At 54.1% G+C, this 14,148-nt stretch overlaps 1 protein-coding gene across 1 annotated transcript; it reads right to left on the bottom strand.

The window, feature by feature from the left end:
- Positions 1 to 842: 842 nt before the first annotated feature.
- KPTN (kaptin, actin binding protein) lies at positions 843 to 10,621 on the bottom strand. The gene is made up of 12 exons (XM_003940450.4): positions 10,257 to 10,621; positions 9,823 to 9,905; positions 9,617 to 9,701; positions 9,483 to 9,537; positions 7,017 to 7,092; positions 6,818 to 6,891; positions 6,397 to 6,506; positions 6,045 to 6,122; positions 4,103 to 4,178; positions 2,538 to 2,673; positions 2,273 to 2,455; positions 843 to 1,029 (listed from the first exon to the last, which is right to left on the bottom strand). Exons 1-12 carry the CDS (start codon positions 10,477 to 10,479, stop codon positions 928 to 930), a joined length of 1,281 nt encoding a protein of 426 aa, XP_003940499.1. The 5' UTR covers positions 10,480 to 10,621; the 3' UTR covers positions 843 to 927.
- Positions 10,622 to 14,148: the final 3,527 nt, after the last annotated feature.

The following is a 14,148-nucleotide window of genomic DNA, read 5'->3' as shown; positions in this document are numbered from 1 at the left end:
ACCACTGCTTTCCCGTGGCAGCCCTTTCTAGTGGCAACTTTTCCTCTGAACACTCAGGTTCCTTGCCTTTCCACTGGGAACTACCCTCAGATCTAGATCTTTCCACAGGGGTCTCATTTCAGCCCTCTGCATTTGGGGTCTCCCCTCCATTCACCAGCTGGGGTCTACCCTCAGCTCTTTCCCTTCCATTCTACGGTCTATTCCGCAGGGGCCTAACGTCAGCCTTTCTGCTGAGGTGTCAGCTCACTTCCTTTTTATTTACTTTTTTGAGACAGAGTTTTACACTTCTTGCCTAGGCTGGAGTGCAGTGGCGCGATCTCCACTCACCACAAACTCCGCCTCCCGGGTTCAAGCGATTCTCCTGCCTCGGCCTCCTGAGTAGCTGGGATTACAGGCACGCGCCACCACGCCTGGCTAATTTTGCATTTTTAGTAGAGACGGGGTTTCTCCATGTTGGTCAGGCTGGTCTCATTTTTCTCTCCACGTCTACCCTGGGGTCTAACCTCTGACCTGCATCTGGGTCTAGCCTTGGATTCCCTGTCCCCCAGATCCCTTTCCCTCAATTCCTCTCGGTGAATCCAGCATCCAACACAGAGCCAGGCACACAGCAGGTGCTCACCCCAATGCTTGCTGAACCAAAGAATCAAGACAACTGGGAAAGCAATGTTCTTCTGAATGTATAAATAACCATCAGGTGGCCAGTTCTCATCGATAGTGGACAGGGTGGGACGGGATCATCCCCGCTTTCGAATAGGGACATTGAGGCACACAGAGAGAAGTGGGTTAGCTGGGGTCCCAGGGCACAAAGTCACCACCCTGGGGAGGTCTGGGGAGAGCATCCAGTCTTTCAGGACACCCCCCCAGCAGTGGCTGGAATGGGTTGGCCCTGAGTCACCCCGGGTGCGGGAAGAGCGGGTGAGTGGGTGATTAAGAGCCTGTGTCCTCCAAGCCCTGTAGCCGACGTCTCCTCTGCTCCACTTGACGTCGAAGCCGGGTCAGGACCAGCTCCGAGGCCTGGAGCAGGCTGTGCTGTGGGGAACAAGAGAAGGAGGGGGATAGAGCTGACGAAGAGGTGTGGGTTAGACTACGGGGTGCAGGTTAGACCACGGCGGGATTGCCTGGAGTGAGGCAACTCCACAAGCCAGGAGCTCAGCCCAGGTGGGAGGACAGAGGGCAGACCCCAGTGTGTGGGAGGGGAAGGGGCCTGTGACGGGGTGAAGGCTAGACCACAGGGCAGTGGCCTTAAGCAGTTGCCCAGCGGGAGACAAAGTCTAGACCCAAATGTAAGGAAGGGAGGTTAGAATTTGATGGGAGGAATATATAAATTAGCCGGATAAGGTGCCGGGCGCCTGTAATCCCAGCTACTTGGGAGGCTCAGGCAGGAGAATCGCTTCAACCCGGGAGGCGGAGGTTGCAGTGAGCCGAGATTGCTCCACTGCTCCAGCCTGGGTGACACAGCGAGACTCTGTCTCAAAAAAAAAAAAAAAAAAAAAAAAAGGGCAGGGCGCAGTGGCTCGTACCTGTAATCCCAGCACTTTGGGAGGCGGAGGTGGGGAAGATTGCCAGGTCAGGAGTTCGAGACCAGCCTGGCCAACATGGTAAAACCCTGTCTCTACTAAAAATACCAAAATTAGCTGGGTGTGGTGGCGTGTGCCTGTCATGCCAGCTACTCGGGAGACTGAGGCAAGAGAATCACTTAAACCCAGGAGGCAGAGGTTGCAGTGAGCCGAGATTGCGCCACTGCACTCCAGCCGAGGCGACAGAGCAAGACTCCATCTCAAAAAATAACAATAGGCCGGGCGCGGTGGCTCAAGCCTGTAATCCCAGCACTTTGGGAGGCCGAGACGGGTGGATCACGAGGTCGAGAGATCGAGACCATCCTGGTCAACATGGTGAAACCCCGTCTCTACTAAAAATACAAAAAACTAGCTTGGCATGGTGGCGCGTGCCTGTAATCCCAGCTACTTAGGAGGCTGAGGCAGGAGAATTGCCTGGGCCCAGGAGGCGGAGGTTGCGGTGAGCCGAGATCGCGCCATTGCACTCCAGCCTGGGTAACAAGAGCGAAACTCCGTCTCAAAAAATAAAAAAAAAAAATAAAAATAAAAATAATAATAAATAAATAAATAAAAATAAAAATGAATCAGTCTCCTTCACCAGGCAGTGTTCCCAGCCCTGCTGCTGTGTGCGCTCACAGCTGCCCCTTTCCCCTGGGAGTTGTCCTGAACTGCCTTCCAGAACTGAGCTCCCCTCCAGCCCTGAGAGCCGGGGTTACCTGCAGGATGTGCACGCCCTTCAGGGAGACCACAGCCAGCTCCTGCAGCCCGTCCCCGGTCAGGTCCACGTGAGCCATGGCCAGCAGGGGACTGGAGAAGCTCCGTTGCCACAGCAGGCGGAACCCACGCTGGGCCCCAGGGAGCCCCGACTCCGGCCCCTGGTACTTATAACACAGCAGTTCCTGCAGGGGTGAAGAGTCGGGGTCACACAGGTCGACAGTGGAGGGAGGCCCGTGGGTGGAGACTCCAACCGTCCCAACCCACCTGTCCGTAGGTGGCCACCAGGACTTCTGGCTGCCCATCCAAATCCACGTCGGTGACCAGGCCACAGAGGACGCTGTCAAATTGGTCACTGCCGGGCAGGAGAAGCTGGTCTTCCAGGCCCCGGCTTAGCAGGTCCCTGAGGGTTTCAAATGCAGCAGAGAGACTGGGGTCAGCCTGCAGTGCCTGCCACCCTTGGCGAACGCTGAGCTGGTACCGGTCCTGTTTCCCTTCCCGGTCTCAGGAAGCCGAGGCACCATCATCTCAGATTTGGACATGTTCACAGACCCAGCGAGGGTTCAGCCCGTCACTCAGACGCACACGTCCTCAATCCAGACATCCATGCTGCCTTCATGGAGCCCGAAGACGGCTTGGCCATGGCTTGGACACCTTCCCCACCCCTACACGGGTGCCAGAGCTGGCCACAGTCGCTTCCAAGCGCTGACTGAGAAACGTTCCCATGTCATCAATTCATGGCTCGCAATGCACCGTGGTGGGAGTATTTACACTTTGGACACTCGAGTAAATGCTTCACACCTGGGCTTTCCCCGTGCAGAGCCAGTGATTAAACATTTGCAGGGACACCCACTATATCCCCTCCAGTGAGCGAGGGCGTCTCTGCTCCCATCCTCCTGCCCAAGTCTACACTTCAATATTCATAGCCCCGCCCCTGGGTCACAAGTATCTTTCTTTCTTTCTTTTTTTTTTTTTTTTAAAGATGCGGTTTCACCATGTTGGTCAGTCTGGTCTTGAACTCCCGACCTCAGGTGATCTGCCCGCCTTGGCCTCCAAAGGGCTTGGATTACAGGCATGAGCCACCGCGCCCAGCCAAAAGTATCATTCTTTTTTTTTTTTTTTTTTTTTGAGACGGAGTTTCGCTCTTGTTACCCAGGCTGGAGTGCAATGGCGCGATCTCGGCTCACCGCAACCTCCACCTCCTGGGTTCAGGCAATTCTCCTGCCTCAGCCTCCTGAGTAGCTGGGATTACAGGCACACGCCACCATGCCCAGCTAATTTTTTGTATTTTTAGTAGAGACGGGGTTTCACCTTGTTGACCAGGATGGTCTCGATCTCTCAACCTCGTGATCCACCCGTCTCGGCCTCCCAAAGTGCTGGGATTACAGGCTTGAGCCACCGCGCCCGGCCTCCAAAAGTATCTTTCTTTTGAGACAGTCTCACTCCGTTGCCCCAGCTGGAGTGCAATGGCGTGATCTCGGCTCACTGCAACGTCTGCCTCCCAGGTTCAAGTGATTCTTCTGCCTCAGCCTCCCAGGTAGCTGGGATTACAGGTGTCTGCCACCATGTCCAGCTAATTTTTGTATTTTTAATTGAGACAGGGTTTCACCATGTTGGTCAGGCTGGTCTCGAACTCCTGACCTCAGGTGATCCGCCCGCCTCAGCCTCCCAAAGTGCTGGGATTACAGGCGTGAGCCACCGCACCTGGAGTGTCGTTACTTGTCCAGCTCTGACTAAACCACCCAGTGGAACTTACTGTGGAGAATGATGAGGTTAGACCACAGTGGAAAGAACAAGGTTAGACCACACCCATGGGTCTCAGGCCCCCTCACCGGTACACCACGGCTGGCTCCAACATACTGGCCACGAGCATGCTGTACTCATCTTGTGGTGGCCTGTCCTTGGTCTCTAGAGAAGAAACATGAATGGTAATACCAGCACTTTGGGAGGCCGAGGTGGGTGGATCAGCTGAGGTCAGGAGTTCGAGACTAGCCTGGTCCACATGATGAAACCCCGCCTCTACTAAAAATACAAAAATTAGCCCGGCGTGGTGGTGGACGCCTATCATGCCAGCTCCTCCGGAGGCTGATGCCAGCAGAATCACTTGAGTCGGGAGGCAGAGAAGGCAGTGAGCCGAGACTGCACCACTGCACTCCAGCCCTGGCAACAAGAGCGAAAACTCTTGTCTCAAAAAACCAAAAACAAATAAACAAAAAAGACACTTGCCATGTATGTTTACAGCAGCCCAGTTCACAACTGTGAAGGTGTGGAACTAAGCTAAGTGGCCATCAACGAGTGAGTGGAGAAAGAAAATGTGGCATATGTACCCTCTGGAGTTCTACTCAAGCCATAACAAGGAATGCAATATTGTCTTTTGCAGTGATTTCGATGGAGCTGGAGGCCATTATTCTAAGTGCAGTAACACAGGAGCGGAAAACCAAAAAACGTACGTTCTCACAGAAGAAGGAGCTAAGCTCTGAGTATACGAAGGCATACAGAGTATATAATGGGCTTTGGAGGCTCAGAGAGGGAAGGTGGGAGCAGGTATGGGACCAAAAGTACACGTTAGGTACAATGGACACTCCTCAGGTGATGGGTGCACTCAAATCTCAGAATCCACCATTGTATAATCCATCCATGCAACCAAAACTGCTTGTGCCCCGAAAGCGATTGAAATTTAAAAAATCATTTAAAAAAAAAAAATATGGAGTCTGAGCTCTGTCACCCAGGCTGGAGTGCAGTGGTGCAATCTTGGCTCACAGCAACCTCTGCCTCCTGGGTTCAAGTTATTCTCCTGCCTCAGCCTCCCGAGTAGCTGAGACTACAGGTGCCCATCACCACACTTAGCTAATTTTTTTTTTTTTGGCAGAGACAGGGTTTCACCACGTTGGCCAGGCTGGTCTCGAACTCCTGACCTCAGGTGATCCGCCCCCCCTTGGCCTCCAAAGTGTTGGGATTACAGGTGCCCGCCACCATACTCAGCTACTTTTTGTATTTTTAGTAGAGACAGGGTTTCACCATCTTGGCCAGGCTGGTCTTGAACTCCTGACCTTGTGATCCATGTGCCTTGGCTTCCCAAAGTGCTAGGATTACAGGCATGAGCGACCGTACTCAGCCTAATTTTTGTATTTTTAGTAGAGACGGGGTTTCACCATGTTGGCTAGGTTGGTCTCGAACTCCCGACCTCAGGAGATCCACCCTCCTCAGCCTCCCAAAGTACTGGGATTACAGGTGTGAGTCACAGTGCTCAGCCAAACATTTTTTTAAAAAGCAAAATGCCAGTCAGGGACAGACCCCGATAAAGGAGCAGGAACGATCCACATGTTGGGGAGAAGGCTAGACCCTGAGTGGTGGGGCAGCAATGAGGCCAGGAGCATAGCCCGGGGCTAGACTGCAGCAAGAGACGGGGTGAAGCAGCCACAGAGCTGGCGAGTCAGTCCCGAGGTGAGACGTGCCGATCAGGGCACAGAAGGAGAGGCGGACGCTCAGCCCCAAGCCTGGGGCTAAGGTTACGCCAAAATGAGAACCACTGTGAACCCTACCAGAAAAGACAGGGCTTAGCCTCCTGTTTTAGTCCTGCAAGTTAAATTCACAAGAGAGGAGAGGGGAGAGAAGAGGCGCTCTGTAGCTCAAGGTCTGGAGTCGGGCCTGGACACTTTGGGAGAGAGTGCAAATTTGGGTGGGAGGAGCCAAGCAGGCAGCTTAGCCTCCTGCCCTCACCCCACTCCGCCCAGCCCACCGCTGTCTCCCCATCCCCTCAAACCCAGAGCTCACCCTTGGGGGCCGAGAGGCTGAACACGATCACTCGGGAGATGGGGCCGTCCTGCAGGACCGACCACGTCTGCAGAACCTCTGCGTGGAGAGCAAGGACTCAGGGCTCCAGCCCCACCATGCTCCCGTCCCCCGCCCTCAAACCCCTGCCCTTCCTCCCCCACCTTTCCCAGGCCCCACCCTCATTCGTCAACCCCTCCCCCTGCACCACCCAGCTCCAGCCCTCAGTCCCCCTCAGCCCCCCCGTCCCCCCTCCACAAGGCCCATCCTCATCCCTCAACCCCCTTTCCCCCTCTGCTACCCCACCCAACTCCAGTCTTCAACCCCCCCGGCCCCGCCCCACGGCGGCCCTCACCTCGACTCCGCTGGTCGACGTGGGCGACACGGACATAGCCACTCTGACAGCCCAGAGCTGAGAGGCGCCGGGACGTGCCGGGGAGGTTGTGGACATCTAGCCAGAGGACGCTGGCGGGCAGGTGGACAGACAGGCCCAGGGGCCACTGCTGGGCCCCGCCCCGCCCCTCTGCCCCCCCAGGGGCAGCCGCCCTTCCCTGTACCCCTGGGACCCTGCTGCTTGATTCCTCCTGGATAATCCCCACCACCCGAGGTCAGAGTTCATGTCTCATTTTCTCTGGGGTCACCCCTGCCGATCAGTTTCTCTGAAATCATGCCACGGCCTGATTTTCCTGAGCTCTTCCCCAGGGCCCGATGTCTCTAAGGTCCCACCGCCTGATTTCTCCGAGGTCACTGCCCCAGTCCCCAGTGGCCTCTCCTACCTACTGGTCAGGTTCGTCAGCTCTGGGAAGAGGTTTTCCACGGGCTGTTCCTCAAACTGATGCAGACCCTCGTTCTGGGGGAATCAAGACCCACCCCACGCCAGGTTAAGCCAGTCATCAGCTTCACACACGCACCTACCTGGCGCCTGCGCACAGTGACCCCCGGCAGGGCTCTGCCCAGCACGCCTCCCCACCTCACCTCCTTGTAGAGATGAATTGCCAGGTCGTTCCCACTCAAGAGAAACACGGTCTCCAGCTGGTCCCCAACCTGGACTCTGAAAGCAAAGAAATCTAGAACCCTCACGGTAGTGGAATCCATGTGGTCTGAGTACCAGAACTCTCCTCTTTTTTTTTTTTTTTTTTTTTTTTTTTGAGACGGGGTTTCGCTCTTGTTACCCAGGCTGGATGGAGTGCAATGGCGCGATCTCGGCTCACCGCAACCTCCGCCTCCTGGGTTCAAGCAGTTCTCCTGCCTCAGCTTCCCTAGTGGCTGGGACTACAGGCGTGTGCCACCATGCCCAGCTAATTTTTGTATTTTTAGTAGAGACGGGGTTTCACCATGTTGACCAGGATGGTCTCGATCTCTTGACCTCGTGATCCACCTGCCTCGGCCTCCCAAAGTGCTGGGATTACAGGCGTGAGCCACCGCGCCCGGCCTCAGAACTCTCCTCTTGCAAAAGCCTGTTGAGAACCCTAACATTCTGGGATTCAGATACTAGACCCAGGGTTAGAATCTCAGGGCTCAAGCTCCTGACTATCCTTTCTCCTTGAAATGCAGAACTGTAGAAAGTAGCCCTCATAACGTCTCAGAATCAGGGAACTGTACAACCTCCCAATCTCAGACTTGCGGGAACGCGGCTTGCTAGAACCTCCCCCTCCTAGAGCACACACCTACTCCTACCTTCACTCTGTGGATTCAGGAATGGAACGTGGAACTCTCCAATGAACTGCAGAACCTCAGAAAGCTAGGACCTCTTTAATCTGAGACCCTAGTATTCTAGAAGGTGCTGTTTTCTGTCTCCTTAGAAATACTAGCACTTGCCGGGCATGGTGGCTCACACCTGTAATCCCAGCACTTTGGGAGGCCGAGGTGGGCAGATCACAAGGTCAGGAGTTCAAGACCAGCCTAACCAACATGGTGAAACCTCATCTCTACTAAAAATACAAAATTAGTTGGGCATGGTGACACATGCCTGTAATCCCAGCTACTCAGGAGGCTGAGGCAGGAAAATCACTTGAACTTGGGGGGCGGAGGTTGCAGTGAGCTGAGATCACACCACTGTGCTCCAGCCTGGGCAACAGAGCAAGACTCTGTCTCAAAAAAAGAAAAAAGAAATACTAGAACTTCTAGAATTTGCCAACATAGATTTCAGATTCATGGAATGATAGAATATCCAAGTCCCACCAGGAGAACATTAGTGCAATTAGAATCTTCAGTTTCAGGAACTCTCATCTATTAGACCATAACTTGGCCAACCATGACCTGCAGACCAAATGCAACCCACCATCTGTTTATGTCAATAAAGTTTTATTGGAACACAGTCACGTCCATTCATTTACACAGCGTCAATAGCTGCTTTCTGGCTACAATGGCAAAGTGGGTAGTTGTAACAGAGGCTGGCTCTGAAAGCCTAATATTTCCTATCTGGACCTCTACCAAAAAAAGTTTGCCAATCCCTGTTCTAGACTATCCGTGTTCTGGAATGGAATCTGGAGCTCTACAATGGAACCCACACACTGGAGTTCTAGGACCTTCGTATTCTAGATGGTCTATGTTCTATCTCCTTGAAATATGAGAATGTTGGGACTTATCATTACAGAACCTCAGAAGATTCTGGCTTTTGTCATATTGTAGAACATTCAAATCTTGGAATCTTTGGGCTTACGACTCTAGAAAACTTAGCATCTCTGATCTTGGAATGTCAGAATCTAGAACGTTAGAATCTGGGAATTCGAGTGTGCAGAATACAGGTGCTCAATCAACTCTCTCAGATTATCTAGTTCAGGAATGGCAGGGCGGTGGCCCCTTGGTTGTCTGGTCCATGGTCACCTTAAAAGCATGATGCTCTTGAAAACAAAAGTAGAATCTGATTGTCTGTGGGCAAATTCGTGGTCTCCAGTTAGCTACAGCCTTCCAACCTCAGCTGTGTGTGCGTGTTCGCACACGTGCTCCCTGTTATATTACACTTGTGGCTTATCACTCTCTCACGTGATCTCTCTCATCCCCAAAGGCATTTAGTTCTTCCTTTTTGAGACAGAGTCTCACTCTTGTCACCAAGGCTAGAGTGCAGTGGTGTGATCTCGGCTCACTGCAATCTCCACCTCCCAGGTTCAAGTGAGTCTCCTGCCTCAGCCTCCTGAGGAGCTGGGATGACAGGCCCCTGCCACCATGCCCAGCTAATTTTTGTATTTTTAGTAGAGACAGGGTTTCGCTATGTTGGCCAGGCTGGTCTCGAACTCCTGACCTCAAGTGATCTGCCCGCCTTGGCCTCCCAAAGTGCTGGGAATTATAGGCGTGAGCCACCGGGCTAGGCTGGTATTTTAGTACAGCCACCTTAGTTTCCAGAGGAAACAGACGACAGGTCTGTAAGTAAGAAAAGGGTTCCAGAAGCTGGGGTTCCTACATTTACAGTGGGGTGGGCATGGACGTTCAGGGGATACTCACTCTGCGTGGCACAGCTGGAATGGAGTGAACTGGAGCTCCAGATTCAGGCAGCTCTCTGTAGGAGGAGCAGAGGCAGGTGAGTATGGGGGACCTGCTGGGGTCCCTCTCCCTCCTCCCGTCCGCGCCACACTCACGGGCAATGGAGTCCAGGTTGTATTCAGAGCCGGGCTCGTAGTCGCAGTAAATGTTCAGGAAGGGGCTGCCCTTGTCCCCTGAATCCTGGGGGAGGACACTGGGTTCAGGGGAGGGCAGGGGTGGCAGGAGCGGTCCAGGGCAGCTCAGTGGGGCTCTCCATGTGTGTACGGAGGAAGGCGAGGGGAGGTGGAGGGGTTCTGCGTACCTTGATGAATGTGATCCCCACAACCAGACCCCGCTTGGGGGGTGACTTGTTGAAGGTGTCGATGGAGACAATCTCCGCGTCCACTGGGAGGGGAGAGTTCTAAGTTCAGTGTCAGGCAGACTCAAGACTCGGCTCTCCCCAAACATGGTGAGCTCTGGCCACCGCAATGATCGTGCCCTCTGGTCTGAGTGAGTCTTGACCACCATCACCTGACCTCTGTTCCCTGGGTACCCGGGATCCTGATCTGTAAATCTGAAGAATCCTGAAACCCTAGGCACTTCCAGGCCCCAACTATGCCTGCCCCCTGATCCCAATGACCCCCTTGAACCACCCCGATCCCATTCTCCCAGCACGGTGACCCGGCTCACATAGAGCCTCGGAAGCCTCAACACCACGTTCCAGGACCCCCCCGCCAGCACCATAGCGCCACCCACCGGGGATGTAGTTGAACTGCAGCTCCTTGGCCACTGGCCGGATTTTCTGTCGGAGGTCTTGGTAGCGGAAGCCGAGCACCTTGCCTTTAAGGGTGGCGGCCAGCAGCTCCCCGCGCCCGCCCGCACCGCCTGCCAGCCCATACACATTGCTCTGCGACGAGAAGCGCGTAAAGCTGTCCTCGCGCAGCGGACAAGGCCCCGCGGGCACGGCCGCCTCCCCCATCACGCCCCACAGCCACGCACCCTCTCCGCAGCCCTCGACGCAACCCGCACTACCCAACCTACGGCTCTCGAAGCGACCCGAACCGCCGGGTGGCCAGCCGTCGCGCAGACTGATGACGCATGGAAGCCACCGGCATTGCCCTCTCCCAAAATGGCGGCAAGATTGCCTGCCCGGGCCTGCCGGGTGACTTTGCCCCACGGCGCCTGCGCGCTCTTCTCCTTTCCATTTCTGTACCAAGTGGCTGCCCTAAGGAGCCTGTGAGCAGAGATGGGAGGTGGTGGCCACGGCTTCTCGCTGTATGCTGCGTGGAAGGTCAAATCATCATCATCGTAAAACTTAGTATTGCTCTTAAGTGCCAGGAACTACTATAAACGCATTCCGTCTAATAAGTTATCACAAATTCTCAAGCGGGTGGAGGTAGGTACTTTGAAATCCATTTCACAGATGAAGGAATTGAAGCACAGAGGGGTAAAGTAACTTACCTAAGATCACACAGCTAGTAACAAGCGATCAGTGAGGGGTAAAGTAACTTACCTAAGATCACACAGCTAGTAACAAGCGATCAGTAACTGGAACCCAAAGGAGGTACCCCATAGTTCACTTTTTTTTTTTTTTTTTTTTGAGAGGAGCCTTGCTCTGTCGCTCAGGCTGGAGTGAAGTGGTGCGATCTCGGCTAACTGCAGCTTCCACCTCACGGTTGAAGCGATTCTCCTGCCTCAGCTTTCTGAGTAGTTCGGATTACAGGAACCACCACATCTGTCTAATTTTTGTATCTTTAGTAGAGACGGGGTTTCGCCATGTTACCCAGGCTGGTCTCGAACTCCTGACCTCAGGTGATTCACCCGCCTTGGCCTCCCAAAATGTTGGGATTACAAGCGTGAGCCACCGTGCTGGGCCCATAGTTCACAATCTTAACAATATCATCTTAAAAATAATGAATACACTTGGTGACAGTCATGCTGGCTTTGATAATCTGATTCCTCACAACTGTTCTGCAAGGGCCTAATGCTACCCTCCCTACCGGTTCGCCTATTCAGCATCTAATGAGCTTTGACTATGCACCCGGACGTCTTTGAGACGGAGTTTCGCTCTTGTTACCCAGGCTGGAGTGCAATGGCACGATCTCGGCTCACCGCAATCTCCGCCTCCTGGGTTCAGGCAATTCTCCTGCCTCAGCCTCCTGAGTAGCTGGGATTACAGGCACGCGCCACCATGCCCAGCTAATTTTTTGTATTTTTAGCAGAGATGGGGTTTCACCATGTTGACCAGGATGGTCTCGATCTCTTGACCTCGTGATCCACCCGCCTCGGCCTCCCAAAGTGCTGGGATTACAGGCGTGAGCCACCGCGCCCGGCCACACCCGGACGTCTTTTACAAATCTGTCTCACTAATCTTAGCAAGAAAAAAACCTCTACAAAGAGGTTTCTTATCCTAGTTTACAGAGGATAAAATGGAGGCTCAGAAAGAGTAAGTCCGCTGACTGATAGGCTAGTAAGTGGCGGGGACGGGATGTAAACCAGGTATTTCCGACTCCAGGGCCTTCAGGGGTTCCTGTCTCTAGAAGGCCATGAAGGTTTGGGTACTCTGCACATCGGTGTATCATTTCCAGAAGACACGGGTTGGCCAGCTGTCCTGGGCACCTCCAGCATACGTAGACAGCAAGCTCCATGAAGGCAGCCGCTGGCCTCCCTTGGTCATGGCCAGATCCCTCGCACCTGGACCACCAGGCCTGACACAAAGCAGGCATTCAGTAAACATGTCAAAAATCACAAACGATGTCAGCTGAGCACGTAACAGATGGCAAATGGAAAGCTCTCAAAGGCAGACTGGATATGGGAGGTGGCAAGAAGGAATGTGTGATGATTCCGGGTTCCTGGATGTGGGGAGAAGCAGCTCCTGGAGGGCAGGTCTGGGAATGTCGTCAGTGTGCTGTCTTCCCAGGCCCTGATGTGCAGCAGGTGCTTAGTGAATACTCGCTGAAGGAGTGGCACATGGGACTAGGGCCACTTCAGAGGTGCGTTTCCTTCAGGCTTCTTCCCTCCCTAGCAACCTACAAGCCACACGTTGAATGAATGAATAAACAAATGAAGTTGCAGGAAGGATTCATCCTGGTCAGAGGTTTCCAGCCCTGGCTGCACACCTGAACTGCTGCTGAAGCTTTATAAAAACAAACCGAAACAGGCTGGGCCTGGGGGCTCACGCCTGTGACCCCAGCACTTTGAAAGGCTGAGGTGGGCGGATCACCAGAGGTCAGGAGTTTGAGAACAGCTTGGCCAACACGGAGAAACCTTGTCTCTACTAAAAATACAAAAATTAGCTGGGCATGGTGGTGTATGCCTGTAATCCCAGCTACTTGGGAGGCTGAGGAGAATCGCTTGAACCTGGGAGGCGGAGGTTGCAGTGAGCTGAGATCGAGCCACTGGACTCCAGCCTGGGTAACTACAGCAAGAGTCTGTCTCAAACAAAACAAAACAAAAAACAAAACTCCAAGAGTAGGGAACCTGAGTCAAACCACAATTTAACAGAGTGCGGCCACAGCCTGGATACTTTCATTTTTGCACCATCATCCTAATTTTTGTATTTTTAGCAGAGACAGGCTGCTCCTGAATGCCTGACCTCAAGTGATCTGCCTGCCTCGGCCTCCCAAAGTGCTGGAATGACAGGCATGAGCCACCATACCCAGCCCTAAGCCTGCGTACTTTTAATGACTTTAAAGCACAGCCAGGGCTCAGAATCACTGATTTAGGTCACGGATGGCAGACACTGATTCTCACGCTATCCTTCGGCCAGTGCCCACAATGGGGGAGACGTGGTAATCAATCTCAGGTCTTAGGGGAGTCTTTGCTGCCATCATCAGTGGACTGGAGCTGTGGGAGGAGCTGCAGGGGACAGCGGAGCAGCGCGGGTGTCAAGGAATTTGAACCTCGCCTGCGCTTCTCTGGGTTCACCGGGCTGGAGCACCTTTCCCAGGAGCCCACCCTGGTTTCTTAGGCAGCCCCTCCTCTATGCAATTACTGCCCCTGCTCACTTCGTGATATTTTCCCATCATGCCTGGAGGGCACTGAGCTTCCTCCATCCCATCACCTCCACAGTGAGGGGCCCCAAGCAGGGCAGGGTAAAGCACGTGTGTACCAGGTGGGTCCCTTAACATGCACATTGTGGGGTGTGGCGGAGGCAGCTGGTTCCTGCCCACCTTCCCCGGGCAAAGGCTCCTGCTATCTCCTCCCCCACTCCCCAGACCCACTCGAGCCTCAGACTCTGCCCACCAAAACCGCTTCCTCCCCCGTCCTGTGACAGATGGAACAACTGTCACCAGGGCGTTAAGCCTTCCTGCCAGGGAAATGTGGACATGGGAGATTCGGCGGGCTCCCGCCCATCTCATCCACAGCAGTCATGAGCACTGTCACACTCGGCTCTGCCACTGGCTCTGAGCGGGGATCACCACTGTGCATCCCAGTTGAGCAAACCAAGACGCCCAGACCCCAAGAATGCAGAGAAAATTAGATCAAGATGGGTGATCTGGGACTCCCAAGCCAGAGCTCTTCCGAAGGCCCACCATCCCTGGGTCTCCCCCACCTAGAAGCTGACCCAGCCCATGCATGTTTCAAGGATGCATGCCTCCCACCTCCCAAGAGCTCGCTCAGAGCCCAGGGGGTCCAGGAGTGTGAG

This window comes from Saimiri boliviensis, chromosome 14 (assembly GCF_048565385.1).
Source record: "Saimiri boliviensis isolate mSaiBol1 chromosome 14, mSaiBol1.pri, whole genome shotgun sequence".
Classification (NCBI taxonomy): domain Eukaryota; kingdom Metazoa; phylum Chordata; class Mammalia; order Primates; family Cebidae; genus Saimiri; species Saimiri boliviensis.
The sequence above is the reverse complement of the archived record's forward strand: the minus strand, read 5'-3'. Positions and strand labels throughout refer to the sequence as shown.